General features: G+C 39.6%; 1 protein-coding gene across 1 annotated transcript in view; it reads left to right on the top strand.

Annotated features, from left to right (window-relative positions):
- Window positions 1–14,944, top strand: part of ints13 (integrator complex subunit 13) — a 77,776-nt gene that overhangs the window by 22,859 nt on the left and 39,973 nt on the right. Inside the window, exons 5-8 of the mRNA XM_043713349.2 lie at window positions 1,895–1,975; window positions 2,735–2,825; window positions 4,829–4,957; window positions 11,808–11,892. Coding sequence (XP_043569284.1) covers window positions 1,895–1,975; window positions 2,735–2,825; window positions 4,829–4,957; window positions 11,808–11,892 — 386 coding nt within the window. The remainder of the gene's footprint in view (window positions 1–1,894; window positions 1,976–2,734; window positions 2,826–4,828; window positions 4,958–11,807; window positions 11,893–14,944) is intronic.

Genomic DNA, 14,944 nt, shown 5'->3' with positions numbered 1-14,944 from the left:
TGACTAATTGTGTTTTTTTAATTCACTCACGGAATGTGGGCATCTCTGGCTTGATCAGCATTTATTCCCATCCCTGATTGTCCAGAGGACAGTTAGGAGTCAGCCATATTACTGTGCATCTGGAGTCGCATATAGGCCAGACTAGGTGAGGATGACTGATTTGCTTCCCTAAAGGACATGAGTCAATCTAGTTTCTCGGGTTTTCCGACAATCGATAATGGTTTCATTATCATCATTAGACCCTTAATTCCAGAATCATTTTATCGAATCATGATAGGATTTGAACCCAGGTCCCCAGAACACTAGCTGGGTTTCTGGGTTAATAGTCTGTTATGATACCACGAGGCAATCACCTCTCCACATTGCATCCCATTCTATATGACTGACAAAGGTAAGTGTTGCCTCCTTGCATTTGTCTGCAGCCTTTAACGTCATTCACCAAATTATCCTATTTCTTCACTACTCCAGTTTTGTCACTCTACTGGGATTGCACTCACTCAATTCTGTTTTTATCTGTCTCCCTAGCCAGAATATCACTTGCAGTGGATGATCTTCCCACTTTTTCCCTTTTGCCTCTCTTGTGCCCCTAGTAAGCTATTTGTCAACCCCATGCTAAATCCTGTAGTACCCCGGGGGGGGTTTTTGAAAGTGCATTGTTAATTTTCACAAGTGCGCCGACAGCACCCAGTTCTACCTCACCATCACCCCTCTTGATGCTACTGCTGTGAATGAAATTATCAAGTTTATCCAATATCTAATATCAGAAGAGCATAAATGTGAGCTGTTGTCATCAACTTGGAGGACGCTGTTGAAAAGACCTCTGGATCGACACCAAAAAATGCTTGGATCTGTGTTAAGAATTTTTTTATTTCTTATACTGAGAATGTGTTACATATGTTATGGTTCTGTTCACCGAGCTGGGAATTTGTGTTGAGACGTTTCGTCCCCTGTCTAGGTGACATCCTCAGTGCTTGGGAGCCTCCTGTGAAGCGCTTCTGTGATGTTTCCTTTGGCATTCGTAGTGGTTTGAATCTGTTGCTTCCGGTTGTCAGTTCCAGCTGTCCGTTGCAGTGGTCGGTATATTGGGTCCAGGTCGATGTGCTTGTTGATTGAATCAGTGGATGAGTGCCATGCCTCTAGGAATTCCCTGGCTGTTCTCTGTTTGGCTCAACAGCCACTCTCAGACAACAACTCACCAGAACAAAGGACCCGATACCTAACATGAGCAAAACCAACGTACTGTACAAAATCCCATGCAAGGACTGCACAAAATACTACATAGGACAAACAGGAAGACAACTAACGATCCGCATCCATGAACACCAACTAACCACGAAACGACATGACCAGCTATCCTTAGTAGCCACACACGCAGATGACAAGCAACATGAATTTGACTGGGACAACACTACTATCATAGGACAAGCCAAACAGAGAACAGCCAGGGAATTCCTAGAGGCATGGCACTCATCCACAGATTCAATCAATAAGCACAGCGACCTGGACCCAATATACCGGCCACTGCAACGGACAGCTGGAACTGACAACCGGAAGCGGCAGATTCAAACCGTTATAAATGCCAAAGGAAACATCACAGAAGCGCTTCACAGGAGGCTCCCAAGCACTGAGGATATCACCTAGACAGGGGACGAAACGTCTGCAACACAAATTCCCAGCTCGGCGAACAGAACCACAACAACGAGCACCCTAGATAAAATCTTCTCACAAACTTTGTGTTACATATAATTAATAAGATACTATTGATTGGCAAGATTGCTTTAAGATTTTAGTTTGTGATTTCTATATCGTGATCACTGTACACGTGAACTCTGAACTATTTTGCCAAGTTCATTCTGATTCCCTGCTATTTCTCTGTTCTAAACCTGTTGTGCAGTGACAGCCATGTGCGAATGTTGGAAGACTGTGTTCAAGAGACTATCCATGAGCATAATAAGTTAGCAGCCAGTTCTGATAAGTAAGTTTTGGGTCTGTTCTTTAATGCAAAGAATTTACTTGATCAATATTCATATCCGTGCGTTGTATTTAACAAAAAGCTTGGTTCCTGAGCAGTTGTCTTATGGAAGAATTCTTGTTCACAGTTAACAAATGTGCAAGTTTCTAAATACTCAGTATTCTGATGAATCTGCTCTCTTTCATGTCAGTGATGTGTCCAAGTGGTTAAAAAAAAAAACTTGCTTTCTGAAGAATCATCAGACTTAAAATGTTAACTCTGCTTTCTTACCACAGATGCTGCCAGACCTGCTGAGTTTCTCCATCAATTTCTGTTTTTGTCCTTTGGTTTTGCTGTTTTGTTTTGATTGTAATTCAGTATTGTTCTAACTAGTTTTATTTGGACATTCTCTTTTTGTTTTTGATTGAAGATGGGCCAATTTAGAAATAATACCGATGACATGAGTAATGTCAAGTGATGATTTTTAGTTGATTATTTCCAAGTTTCTTTGTGGCAGCTTTGTTCAAAGCTTGCTGAACACAGATTGCTTTGCATAGCAACCTCATCTTAAAAGTCTACCAAATTTCCTACTTAGCATGGAATGAAAAAATCTTGGTTTTAAAACATTTAATGTTTATTTATCAAAGTTAAGGACAAGTATGCCAAATTAGCTTATCAATTCAGTGAGAAATGTGATGGCCAACTGCTGATTTACAGGAGGTGTAGACATGCAGCATTGCCTTTGCACAGATGGTCTGCTAAATATTTCTTCTTTCCTTTCAGCTTGATGCAAATTCAACATTGTGAGCTGGTCTTAATACATACCTACACTGCGGGCGAAGACAGCATAGTTTCGGATCGTCCAAGGAAAGATGTGAGCCCTACTTAGAATAAAGATTTGGCACATTTTGCATTTTAGCTTCGATTTAAACTCTTGATTATAGGGACAAATCGTATATGCAATGATCGTATTTTAACGATGTGCAACAGATAATATATTCATGTCCTGGTTGGATGCAAATATAAAGCAGTGTGAGAGCATCTTGGGGAGAAAGGTATTCCAGGACATTTAGGCGTCATGCCATGGGGTCCCATATGTTCTCTGAAACAGAGCAGGATTTGGTTTATGTTTTGACAAAACAGCTGTTGCTGCTCTTTTTAAAAAAAAAAGTGACAGAAAATGGTGCTGTGTGTGTATACACATAATGTTTGTGCAGACTCCTCACTGGTGTCTGAATCACAGCTTATGACAAAATAAATCAACTTTTTTAAAGGCTGTGACTAGCAATCGGCAGCATGTGGTGGGACTGGTGATGGCTTGTCACTGGCCAGCCGTGTGATGGACCTGCAGCTAGAGTCTTCTAGAAAGGAGAAACCAATGCCATGAACATTACTAAAAATTGAAGGAGCCGAAGTTGATGTACTTAATTAAAATGTATATTAATATGCAGCAATAGAACAGTAACCAAAGGCTGTATATTTACAAATCTGTTTCATTTACAAACAATAAATGACCCTGAAATTAAACTATGTGCCATTCATTGTTTTCTATTAATTGCTGTAGTTTTTAAATAGAAAGGTGATCAAATAATATTTTCAAGGATTATTTTATTAAAATGGTTTGTTTAGATGTGGTCAGTTTTTAGTGCTAGAGCTAATCATATTGCTCTTAAGGTTCCTAAAATGAAGCACATTTCTTCCGTCCCTGTACTCATTTGATTGTTGCAAAAAGTGTGTTCCCTGTTTTGTTTTGAAATAGTTTTTTGAAGGAAACTAGATTGAGAACTTTTGTTGAACTGTGGAGTTTGCTGTGTTTATTAGTGTCACCGATGATGCAAAACAAAATGCAGCATCCCCAGAGAATAATGCAGTTCCAGCTGTGAATAACCTTGGAAAGTTCAGAGCTGACTTTCCTCAATGTTTGGGATCCTTAAAGAAGCTGAAAATAACGGGAGTAATTTAGTTTTTGTCAATTGGTGTAAGATAGCTGGCATTGAATTAGCTGCATGTTCTGATGATTTCTTTTTTCCTTTCCCTCTATTGACTTCAGTGAGTGGAAATTTGAGCATGGTAATAAACTATTTTAAAATCTAGCCCCTGACTTTAGAATTTCCCACCCAAACTTCTCAATCTCTTTCTCCTTTAATGATGCTCCTTAAAATCTACCTCACTGACCAAGCTATTAGTCAGCTGTCCTAATATTTCATCCTTTACTCAGTGTTGAATTTTATATAATTTCAATAGAAGCACCTCATGATTTTTAATTATATTAAGCATGCTAACCAACTAGCCACAAAAAGACATGACCCTCTCTCACTAGTATCCTCACATACGGATGAGGAAGGACACCACCTCGACTGGGACAACACATCCACCCTAGGACAAGCCATACAAAGACAGGCACGAGAATTCCTAGAAGCATAGCATTCCAACCAAAACTCTATCAACAAACATATCGAGTTAGACCCCATCTACCACGCCCTGAGAAAAGGAACAGGAAATAATATCACATGAAGTGACATCACCAATCCAAAGAAACCCAAACATATAAATAGCAGGAATTTTCAGCATTGTTTCGCATGAGGCCCACTGAAGATGTTACCCAGTAGGGTAAGGAAACATCTGGAAATGAACCTTGCAGCTCAGCAAGCAAACCTACATCCCAAACATGCTAAGTAAACAAAAAATAGTTTAAAGTTATTCCTAATTAAATAGACAACTTAATTTTGTTGTAACTTTAGATATTTAGGATCAGTGTTCTACTTTACATCTTGACTGTTAAAGTGGTGAATATATCCTATTGGTGTCTTGTAAAAACAATGTTATTTAACTTGGTTGTCAAAGATTTTAGTCACCATTTAAATTTGTTTTTTGTAGATCTCTTTGGCTTTAACGAGTGAAGTACACAGTGTCCGTGCAGGAAGACAGTTACCTGCAAAGCTCACTTCTCTTGTTCAGCAACACTTTGACCTTGCCTCCACTACTATTACTAATATACCCATGAAGGTAGGTTTTTTTCTTCCCCTCAAAACTGTCTAGTTAAGTAGAGTGCAGCATCTAATTGTTTTTTAGTTCTTATTTTCAGTTTGTGAAAATTAACATTTTTCAAAGTAATTTTCGAATTATTTTCTCTCCACATCATATTTCTGTTTGCTAGCCTACATTCAGTGTCAGTGAACAGGTTAGTAAATTTGATTTTAAAATAGAACATTAGATCATGAAAACTGATCAATAGGTTATATTGCATGTAACACGTGACGGTGTGCAATATAATCTTTCTTTTTGGTTGGATAGTTTTCCTTTTCAATTTTGCAGTCACACTCAAGCTGTCTGCTCTTGTAACATTACTTTATGATCCTTTGTATGATAATGTCGCTGAGACTGTTACCCTATGTCTGTACTGTTCCTCCCATTTTATGTGTTTATATGTATTACCCTGTATCGTATTTGTGTGGCATGCAGTGATAATGTACCTGCTGCAATTTGTTCATCATTGAAAGCTTTCTACACCCTGGGACCGGGTATGGGGAGAAAGTATTTTATTGAATTTTCAAAATAAATGACATTCATTGATCTTTTGCATTGTTAAAATGCTGTGAGGTTCAATGTTTCTTAATTTTGCTGCTCAATGTACAGTGAGATTACTAGGACAACTTTGAGTGTTAATTGTGTTGTGTGTTTTACTGGAACAACTTGTGCCAGTGTTTCCTGATATGTTTAACTACTCTATCAAGTGAACTGGTTACAAGGCAGCCACAAGGTGGCATGATAATCCAATCAAAATACCTGGTTTTAAGTGTGGGAAAGGGGAATTGGGATTGTTCCTTCCCTATCAACATTGTGTTGGCTTAAAAGGAAGGGTAAAGTTAATGAAAATTACAGATTAATATTTTTGAAAATAACTTCAAAACCCGTTAAAGTTGTAATCTACATAATTTATTCAGAATTCAGTGATAGAACAGGAGCTGCTGGAAATATTTCAGTATTGCAACATTGGAGAGAGAAATGGAGGTTAATATTTTGTTGCCAACCCTCCTCTCAAATTTTATTTCACATTTGGCATCTGCAATATTTTCCTTTTTTTTAAAAGAACTTTAAGGGCTAGCAGTTTTCTTGAGTTTGCGAATGATTCTGATTGAGCTGATGAGGCAAATGTGGAGTTGCCAAAGGTCCACTAATGTCCTTTAGGGAAGGAAATATGTCATCCTTACCTGTTGGATCTACATGTGACTCCAGATCCACAGCAATGTGAAAGACTCAAAACTGCCCTCTTCAGGAGTCTAGCAAACCACTCCGTTCAATTAGGTATGCAGACAAAATGACACAAATAGACATGAATGCGAGCATCTGAAATAGGCCATTCAAACCCTTGTATCTGCTCCACCATTCAGTAGGATCATGATTAATCTGTTGTGTTTTGAACTCCAAGCCACCTACTCCGATAATCTTAAATTCCCTTCTCTAACAAGAGTCGATTTACCTCCGCCGTGGAAATGTTTGTTGACCCTGGCCCCATTCTCTTCTGAGGCAGAGTGTTCCAAAGTCGCACTACCCTCTAAAAGGAAAACAATTTCCTTACCTTTGTCCTCTGAGGGCAACCTTCATTTTTAAACAGTGCCTCAGGTTCTGGGCTCACCCACATGTTCACGTCGTCAGGACCATTAGAATCTTGTAAACTTCAATCAAGTCATCGGTTATGCTTCTGAACTTCAGTTGAAATAAGCCCAGCCTGTCCATTCCATTCCTATAAGGCAATCTACTTATTCCAGGTATCAATCCAGTGAACCTCCTCTGAACTGCCTCGAAAACATTTACATCCTTATTTAAGAAAACTAAAACTGTGTACCATTTTCCAGATGTCTCATCAGTGTTCTGTATAACTGAAGCACAACATTCTTAGTTTTATGGTCAATTCCTCTTGTAATAAAGAATAGCATTCCATTAGCCACCTTAATTGCTAATTGTATCTGCATTTTAATTTTTGTAACTCTTGCACTAGAGCACCTAGATCACTGTACATTGCATGCTTCATTTATATTACACTCTGTTTTTAGTTCTTCCTGCCACCGTGAATAATGTTTTCCCACATCTTCTAGAAATTTGCTCACTCACTCAGTCTGCCTGTACCAGCCTTTGGCCTCCTTACATCCTCTTTACCTTTGTGTCATTTGCAAATTTAGTCTTCATCTTTGATCCCTTAATTGAAGTCATCAAGACTTTCTTGGTATAATTTGTAAAAAGCAGCGCCCTTTAGGAGCCTTCTTGCAATGTCATACCAATCAGATAAAGACCCATTTGTGTATACTTTTGTTTCTTGCTATCCAGCCAATCATCATTCCTTGCTAGTATGTTCACCCCAACATGCTGAGGCTCCTACTCTGTGCAGTAAATATTTTAGGTGGCATCTTCTCAAACGCCTTCTGAAAATCCAAATTTAAATCCCTATAACTGCAGTTCCAGTTCCTCAAAGCACTATAATAATCTGTTTAAACATGATTTTCCTTTCATTAAAATCATGCTGACTCTTCTGATTACATGGAATATTTGTAAGTGTCCAGCTGTAATAATCTTTATGGTTTATCAGGGGGCACGTGTTAGAATCAGATGTCAAGCTAACCGGTGTTTAGTTTCCTATTTGCTGCTTCCCTCCCTTGAATGGAGGAGTTATATTTGCTACTATCCAGAATCCAGCAAATTTTGGAAAATTAACGCCAACATATCTCCCATTTTAGCCACCTCTGTTAGGACCAGAAAATGAAATCCATCTGAGCCCAGAGACTTGTCAGCCTGCCCCTCCAGCAGTCTGCTAAGTCCCACTTCCCTGGTGATTGACATTTCACTAATCTCTCATTCTCCTTTCCACCTTCAGATTTATAGCTATTATTGGAATGTTTTTGTATACTTTGTAGCGAAGACGGAAGTAAAATATTTGTTCATTTCTTCTGCTATTCCTTATTATTTATTAACTCCCTTTTCTCATTCCCTATAGGACCAACACTCAATTTATTTACTCGCCTTTTTAAATCGCAGTAAAAACACTTGCTATTCATTTGAGCATTTCTAGCTCGCTTCCCCTCATGCTCAAGTTTTTTTCCTCCTGATTAATCTTTGAGTTATTCTTCTGCTGTTTTTTGTTCTGTCCAATTCTCTGACTTGCCTCTCATTGTGCAATTGTCCATTTTTCTTTATTTGATGCTCTCCTTAACTTCAGTTAAACATTGACAGTTGGTCTTCCACTTAGAATTTTTCTTTATAATAAGAATCTACATATTCTAAGTACTATGTTCTGAAATATCTGTTTACATAAGTTTCTGTAGTGCAGTGATTATCGCATTCGCCTAACATATGAAAGGTGTCTGGTTCAGAACCGGACAGCCACTGCTTTGTTCACGACTGAAGTCTTTTGATGGGAGGCACAGTGGCTCAGTGGTCAATACTGCTGCATCACAGCGCCAGGGACCTGGATTTGATTCCCACCTCGCGTGACTGTCTATGTGGAGTTTGCACATTCCCCCTGTTTCCTCAGAGTGCTCCGGTTTCCTCCCACAATCCAAAAATGTGCAGGCCAGGTGAATTGGCCATGCCAAATTGCCCATAGTGTTAGGTGCATTAGTTGGGGTAAATATAGGGTAGGGGAATGGGTCTGGGTGGGTTACTCTTTGGGGAGTCGGTGTGGACTTGTTGGACCAAAGGGCCTGTTTCCATACTGTAGGGTATCTAATCAAATGTCTGTCCCTAATTCTCTGTGGATCTATCCCCTAGCCTAGCTTTCGAATTCAGTTAAGCTAGTTCAAAATAGTTGACCTTATTTAGGTTTGAAATATCAATCTTCGATCCAATCTTCTCACTTTCAAACTGAATACAAAGATTCATCATATTGTGGTCAATGCTCCCTGCAGATGCCTTTACTCAGAGGTCATTAATTCTGTCACATTACATAAACCTAACTCTACTCGAGCCTGCTGTCTCGTCTGTTTCATATGTGCTGCTCTAAGAAACTATCTCAGAAACATTGAGTTCTTCATGCAGACTATCATTACCAGTGTGACTTTTCCAGTAGATTAAAATGACTTAATTGTGGCCATCACTTTATCACAAGAATGCAGTATTCCTTGTGTACTTTATCCACATTGTGGTTACTTCTGAGGGGCTTGTAGACCACTGTCACGAGTCATTTATTTTCTGCCTACTATTCCTCCTCTCCATCCAGACTGGTTCGTCAGCCTTATATTCTGAACCAAGCTCATCTCTAATTAATGTACAAATGTCATCCTCATTAAACAGAGCTGATTCCCTTTATTCCCTTTCCTATCTTCCTGTTTTTGTTGAACCCCATATGTGCCTCAATATTCACGATACAATCCATGTCATCATGTAGCCACATATCCGTAATGGCTATCTGAGAGGAGAGGCAATGGTGGTAATATCATTGGTATCAATCCAGAGAATGTTCTGGAGAGGCAGGTTTGATCCTGCCATGACAAGTGGTGGATTTAAGTTTGATAAGAAAATCTGGAATTAACATTCCAATTGTGACCTTGAAATTGTTGTCAGGAAAAACTCACCTGGGTCACTCGTGTGCTTTAGGGAAGGAAACCACATGTGGCTCCGAGCTGCTAGCAATCTGGTTCACCCTTGACTGTCCTCTGGGCTTTAGGGATGGGTGATTAATACTGGTGTCCAGGCATTAATTTAATTTTAAAAAATCTGTGGTCAATCTGGAGGCATGGGAGATCATCAGAGATTTTATCACTGAAATAGGTGTGCTTGGGGAAGATTACCTAGTGAGTGGGTTCCCCACGCCAGCTTATTCCCACTGCTATCTAAATTGGGTTCATTTCTCTCCAGTGAGGATGGGCATTGTGACTGTGTATTGATATCAATAAATGTTTTGTTGAAAGATTAATACCTAGAGTAGCCTTCTAGCTGAGGTAGATGTACAAGGAATAATGGGGCCGTTCATAAAACAAATGGGGATTAATTGGTGTCTGTAAAAGTGTGGACTTGATAGGCTTATTCCCAAAATATCGATTCTCCTGCTCCTCGGATGTCGCCTGAATGGCTGTGCTTTCCCAATGCCACACTTTTTGACTCTGATCTCCAGTATCTGCAGTCCTCACTTTCTCCTAATGGACTTGATGGCCCAAATACAACCAAGTAATGGTGACTGAGAGTTTTAGTGAGAGAAGGAAAACTAGAAATTAGTCAAATCTGAATGGCTATGGCATCACTTGTGTAAAAATCTACTTCAAGCCGGTTGATTTGTGTTAGGAAATAAAACTTCAATTGTTTTAAACTTTGTATACATCTGATATCTTGACTGGATATGCATTGTTTCATGTCACCTTCTCAAAGTTGTAAACCATCTACAGAGATGAGACTTGATGCTGCAGCAAAGCGATAGGACTCGACAAATTAAAAGTTGCAAAGTGGTTTAGCAATTGTGAAGGTCCTGCACCATCTAATACACTAAATGTTATGGAAGTATTTATAGTAACATGGTGAGATTCACACCAACATTGTTCTTGTAAGTTCTGTGTGTACTGTCTGAATTTTGCAATCACATGTGACCACAATTTGTATATGTACAGCATGCTTAACAAAATATCCTGAGGAGCATTATGAAATAAAATATGATGTAACCTGTATAATGAAATTTGATAAGATGCCCAAAAGCTCGCGTAAAGAATTTAGGTTTCAGCAAAACAGAGGCAGAGATGATTACAAAGATGATTGTTTAGTTTGGAGCTCAGGTAGTGCAAGTCTTGATCAGCAGTGATAGAGCAAATAAAATCAGAGATGATCAAAAAGCCAGCATCAGAAGAATTCTGATATCTCCGATACACTACATGGGAGGAGAGAGGTCATCATGTAAAGGGCAGATTGTAAATGATGAATAGGAGGTGTGAGGGGGCTGAGGATAAATCCTTGGGAACACGAGAGATAACACTGCTGGAGTGGGAACAGAAATCTTTGTTCACACACACACAAAACTAATAGGTTAGTCATCTTGTTGCTAAAGATGGATAATATCATTTTTGCTTGCCTACATACAGGAAAGAACAAACATAACATTACTGTTCAGGCCAGTTGTACAAAGCATAAGCTGTATGCAAGGATTAAATGGTGCTGAAGGTAACAGAACAGCATAACCTTTATTGTCATGTATAGTGCAGGACAGAAGCATAGGAGTACAGTGAAGAGTTTTTACAATGGCTGCCTTTAATGGTACCACCTTAGGTACAAGTACCTAAGTGCAAATCTTGGATACAAAAGAGGAATTAAAGGTAAGTAGTAGCATTACTTGGTATCTAAAACATTAGTTAGAAATAACCTAGGAGTGTGAGGGGAAACCTGGATTCCAGAGCAGCGTAGCTGAGTGTCGGAGCGGAGCGGACTGGAGGCTTGGAGAGAAGCAGAACGTTTGTTGGACTGGGACTTGGCGCGGATGGTCAGACCACGTGCTGAGCTGCTGCTATTTGAAATTCTTTCCTGGCTGGAATGTTATAGCTATCTTACTTCTAACTTTTTTTAGACACTGTAAGTAATGCTACTACTTTGCCTTTTATTCCTCTTTTGTATCCAAGTTTTGTTTCGCACTCTGATGTGGTGCTACTGTTGAGCCCGGTCGTACCATACTTTACAGATAAACTAAAAAAATTCTCTTCTAATCTTAAAAATGTGCTTTTATTAAAGCCAAAACTGACCTATCTTAATGGCCCCAAAAGATAAGTACAAGTTGGAAAAGGATTTTATTGATGTGGTCAGTTCCCTGCAGCTTAGGTATATAACATTGGTTTATTGACTGTAAACAAACACATATTACCTTTACATTCTGACTGTCCTTCATTTAAAGGAAGAACAACATGCAAACACTTCAGCAAATTATGACGTAGAGCTTCTCCACCAAAAAGATGCCCATACTGAACTACTAAGAAGTGGTAAGTGACAGTTTGGACTTGATCTAACCAATACTTGGACCATGTAGCATACAGTTCTGTAAATTAGTATGTGTGAGGATTTAAGGAAAAATAAACCCTCTCCTTTAAATGTTCACTCCTTTAGTTCCAAGAGCACTTTTTATCAAGTTTAGTTTGCTAACTAGGGATCAAACGCCATTGCATTCTTGACCCCCCTCCTGACTTGTACAAAACGCTGTATCCCATCCTGCAGCCTGCCGTGTTCACCCATCTCCCCAGTGACAGCGTGCTATAACCATCATTGGCAATTGATATTTCAATTTAAGAGTTCTTGGTATCATTGTTTTCTAATCCCATTGTGGTTTTGCCCCTCTACCTCAGTTATTTCTTCCAGCTTGGTGATATAAGGTGCTCTACAAGGATTTTGAGGAAAGAATATATCCTGAAACATAGAACCATAGAGATATACAGAACATAAACAGACACTTCAGTACGACTCAGCCATGCTGACTAAATAAATCTAGTCCCATTTTCCAGCATTTGGCCCATATCCCTCTAAATCTTTCCTATTCCATATACCCATCAAGAAGCCTTTTAAATGTTATAATTGTACCAGTCTCCATACAGCTCATTTCATACACGCACCAACCTCTGTGAGAAAAAGTTGCCCTTTAGGTCTCTTTTAAATCTTTCCCCTCTTGCCTTACACCTTAGCCCTCTAGTTCTGGACTCCCCCACCCCACCGCCACCACCACCTTGTCCATTTACCCTATCCATGCCCCTCATGATCTTATAAACCTCTATAAGGTTGTAGCTCAGCTGCCGATGCTCCAGGGAAAACAGCCCCAGCCTGTTCAGCTTCTCCCTATAACTCAAATCCTCCAACCCTGGCAACATCCTTGTAAACCTTGTCTGAACCCTTTCAAGTTTCACAACATCTTTCCAATAGGAGGGAGACCAAAATTGCACGCAACGTTCCAAAAGTGGCCGGACCAACGACTTGTGCAGCCACAAGATGACCTCCCAACTCCTCTACTCGATGCTTGGAGCAATAAAGGAAAGCATACCAAACGCCAACTTCATTATCCTATCTACCTGCGACTCCACTTCAAAGGAATTATGAACCTGCACTCTAAGGTCTCTTTGTTCAGCAACACTCCCCAGGACCTTACCATTAAGTGTTTAAGTCCCTCTCTGATTTGCCTTTCCAAATGCAGCACCTCACATTTATTTAAATTAAACTCCATCTGCCAGTCCTATGCCCAGTAGCAATGTTCCTCAAGAGTTGGCCCACTCTGAAATAGGAAGTCAAGGAAGTGGAAAAGCCTCAATATAACATTTTTTTTTCCATACAGCTCTAGCATTTTAACATTTCTAGCTATCATGTTCATGATTTGTAATCTACTGAGGAAAGATTGAGCAAGTTGTTCTGAACTTGGTGGAATTGAAAAGAATGAGAAGTGATCTTATTTGAAACCTACAAGATTTTAAGGATGCTTGAGGGGAGATAATGTAGAAGAATTTAAACTAGAGGACACAGTTTAAAGATCAGGGAACTCTTATTTAAGATGGAGAAGAGGGATTCTCTTCCAGACAGAATAGTGGTGGCTAGGACATTTAATTTATCTAAGGCTGAATTAGACAGATTTTGGTTGAAACTTTATTGCTGGAACAGCACAGCAGGTCAGGCAGCATCCAGGGAACAGGAGATTCGACGTTTCGGGCACAGGCCCTTCTGGGCCTGTGCCCGAAACGTCGAATCTCCTGTTCCCTGGATGCTGCCTGACCTGCTGTGCTGTTCCAGCAATAAAGTTTCAACTTTGATCTCCAGCATCTGCAGACCTCACTTTCTCCTCTTAGACAGATTTTGATCAGGAAGAGAGAATTGTGGGAGTTACAGGAAAGCTAAGTCACAATCTAATTAGGTATGATCTTATTGAATGATGGAGCAGTCTTGATATGGCAAATGGATCACTCCTGTTCTCCTTGTAAAATGTTGTTAGATAAGCTCATGTGATATCCAGCTAATCAGTGAGTTCTACACGTTGTCAGTTTTCTTCATTAACGTTTTGGACAAAAGTGACATTGAGTCACAAAACACATTAGCGCACATTTCATCAAAAAGCTAGGATTTCAAATGGCGTCTGAAAGAAGGAAAGTGAATAAGTTGAAGGGGGGGATTGCAGATGAAGGCACAACCACCATTGATGGATATAGGGAATTATGAGGATTCCTAAATAGCCTGGGCTTACAATGTCAGATGGAAGTTTGTCAATCTACAGGAGGCTACAGAGATAGCTTAGGGTGAGACCATGAAAAGATTTAAACTAAGGTTGAGAATTTTAGAGTTGAAGTGTTGATACGGTAAAAGCCTCTGCAGGTCAGGGACCACAGAGGTCAAACTAATCAGACTTGTAACAAGTTAGGCCACAGGCAGAAGAGTTTTCAATCAGCTCAAGCTTATAGAACTTAGAGTCATAGCAATCAACATTACAGAAAAATGCTGTTTGGCCCGTCACATCTGCTCTGGTCAAAAACAACCACTAACTATTCTAACCCTATTTTCTAGCACTTGACCCATAGAGTGTATATTTAAATATTTAAGTTCTCAGTGTTCCAGCTTCCTGCCACCTTCTGGCTGAAAAGAATTTTCTTCACATCTCACCAAACCATCTGCCCTTTACCTTAAATCTAGCTCCCAGTCATTGATCCCTCCATCAAAAGTTTTTTGCCCTGTATAACTTACTCTGTATTCCTCCTAATTTAATACTTCTCAATCATGTCCCTCTCTTAATCTGCTCTGATTCAAGGAAAATAACCCCAGTTTATCCAATTTCTCTTCATAATTGAAACTCTCCAGTCGAGGTAGTATCCTGTCGAATCTCCTCTGCACCTTCTTCAGTGCTCATATCCCTCCTATAATGTGGATTCCAGAACTGCACACAAACTCTAGCTGTGAACTAACCAATGTTTTATGCAATTACAGCATGACCTCCCTGCTCTTGACCTTTATGCCCAGCTAATCAAGGTAAGTATACCCATATACCTCCTTAACTACTTTATCTACCTCTCC

The sequence above is a fragment of the Chiloscyllium plagiosum genome, unplaced genomic scaffold (assembly GCF_037043375.1).
Source record: "Chiloscyllium plagiosum isolate Xiang-an unplaced genomic scaffold, Cpla_swu_hap1 HiC_scaffold_23, whole genome shotgun sequence".
Lineage (NCBI taxonomy): Eukaryota > Metazoa > Chordata > Chondrichthyes > Orectolobiformes > Hemiscylliidae > Chiloscyllium > Chiloscyllium plagiosum.
Note: the sequence above shows the minus strand (reverse complement) of the source record. Positions and strands in the feature narration are given on the sequence as shown.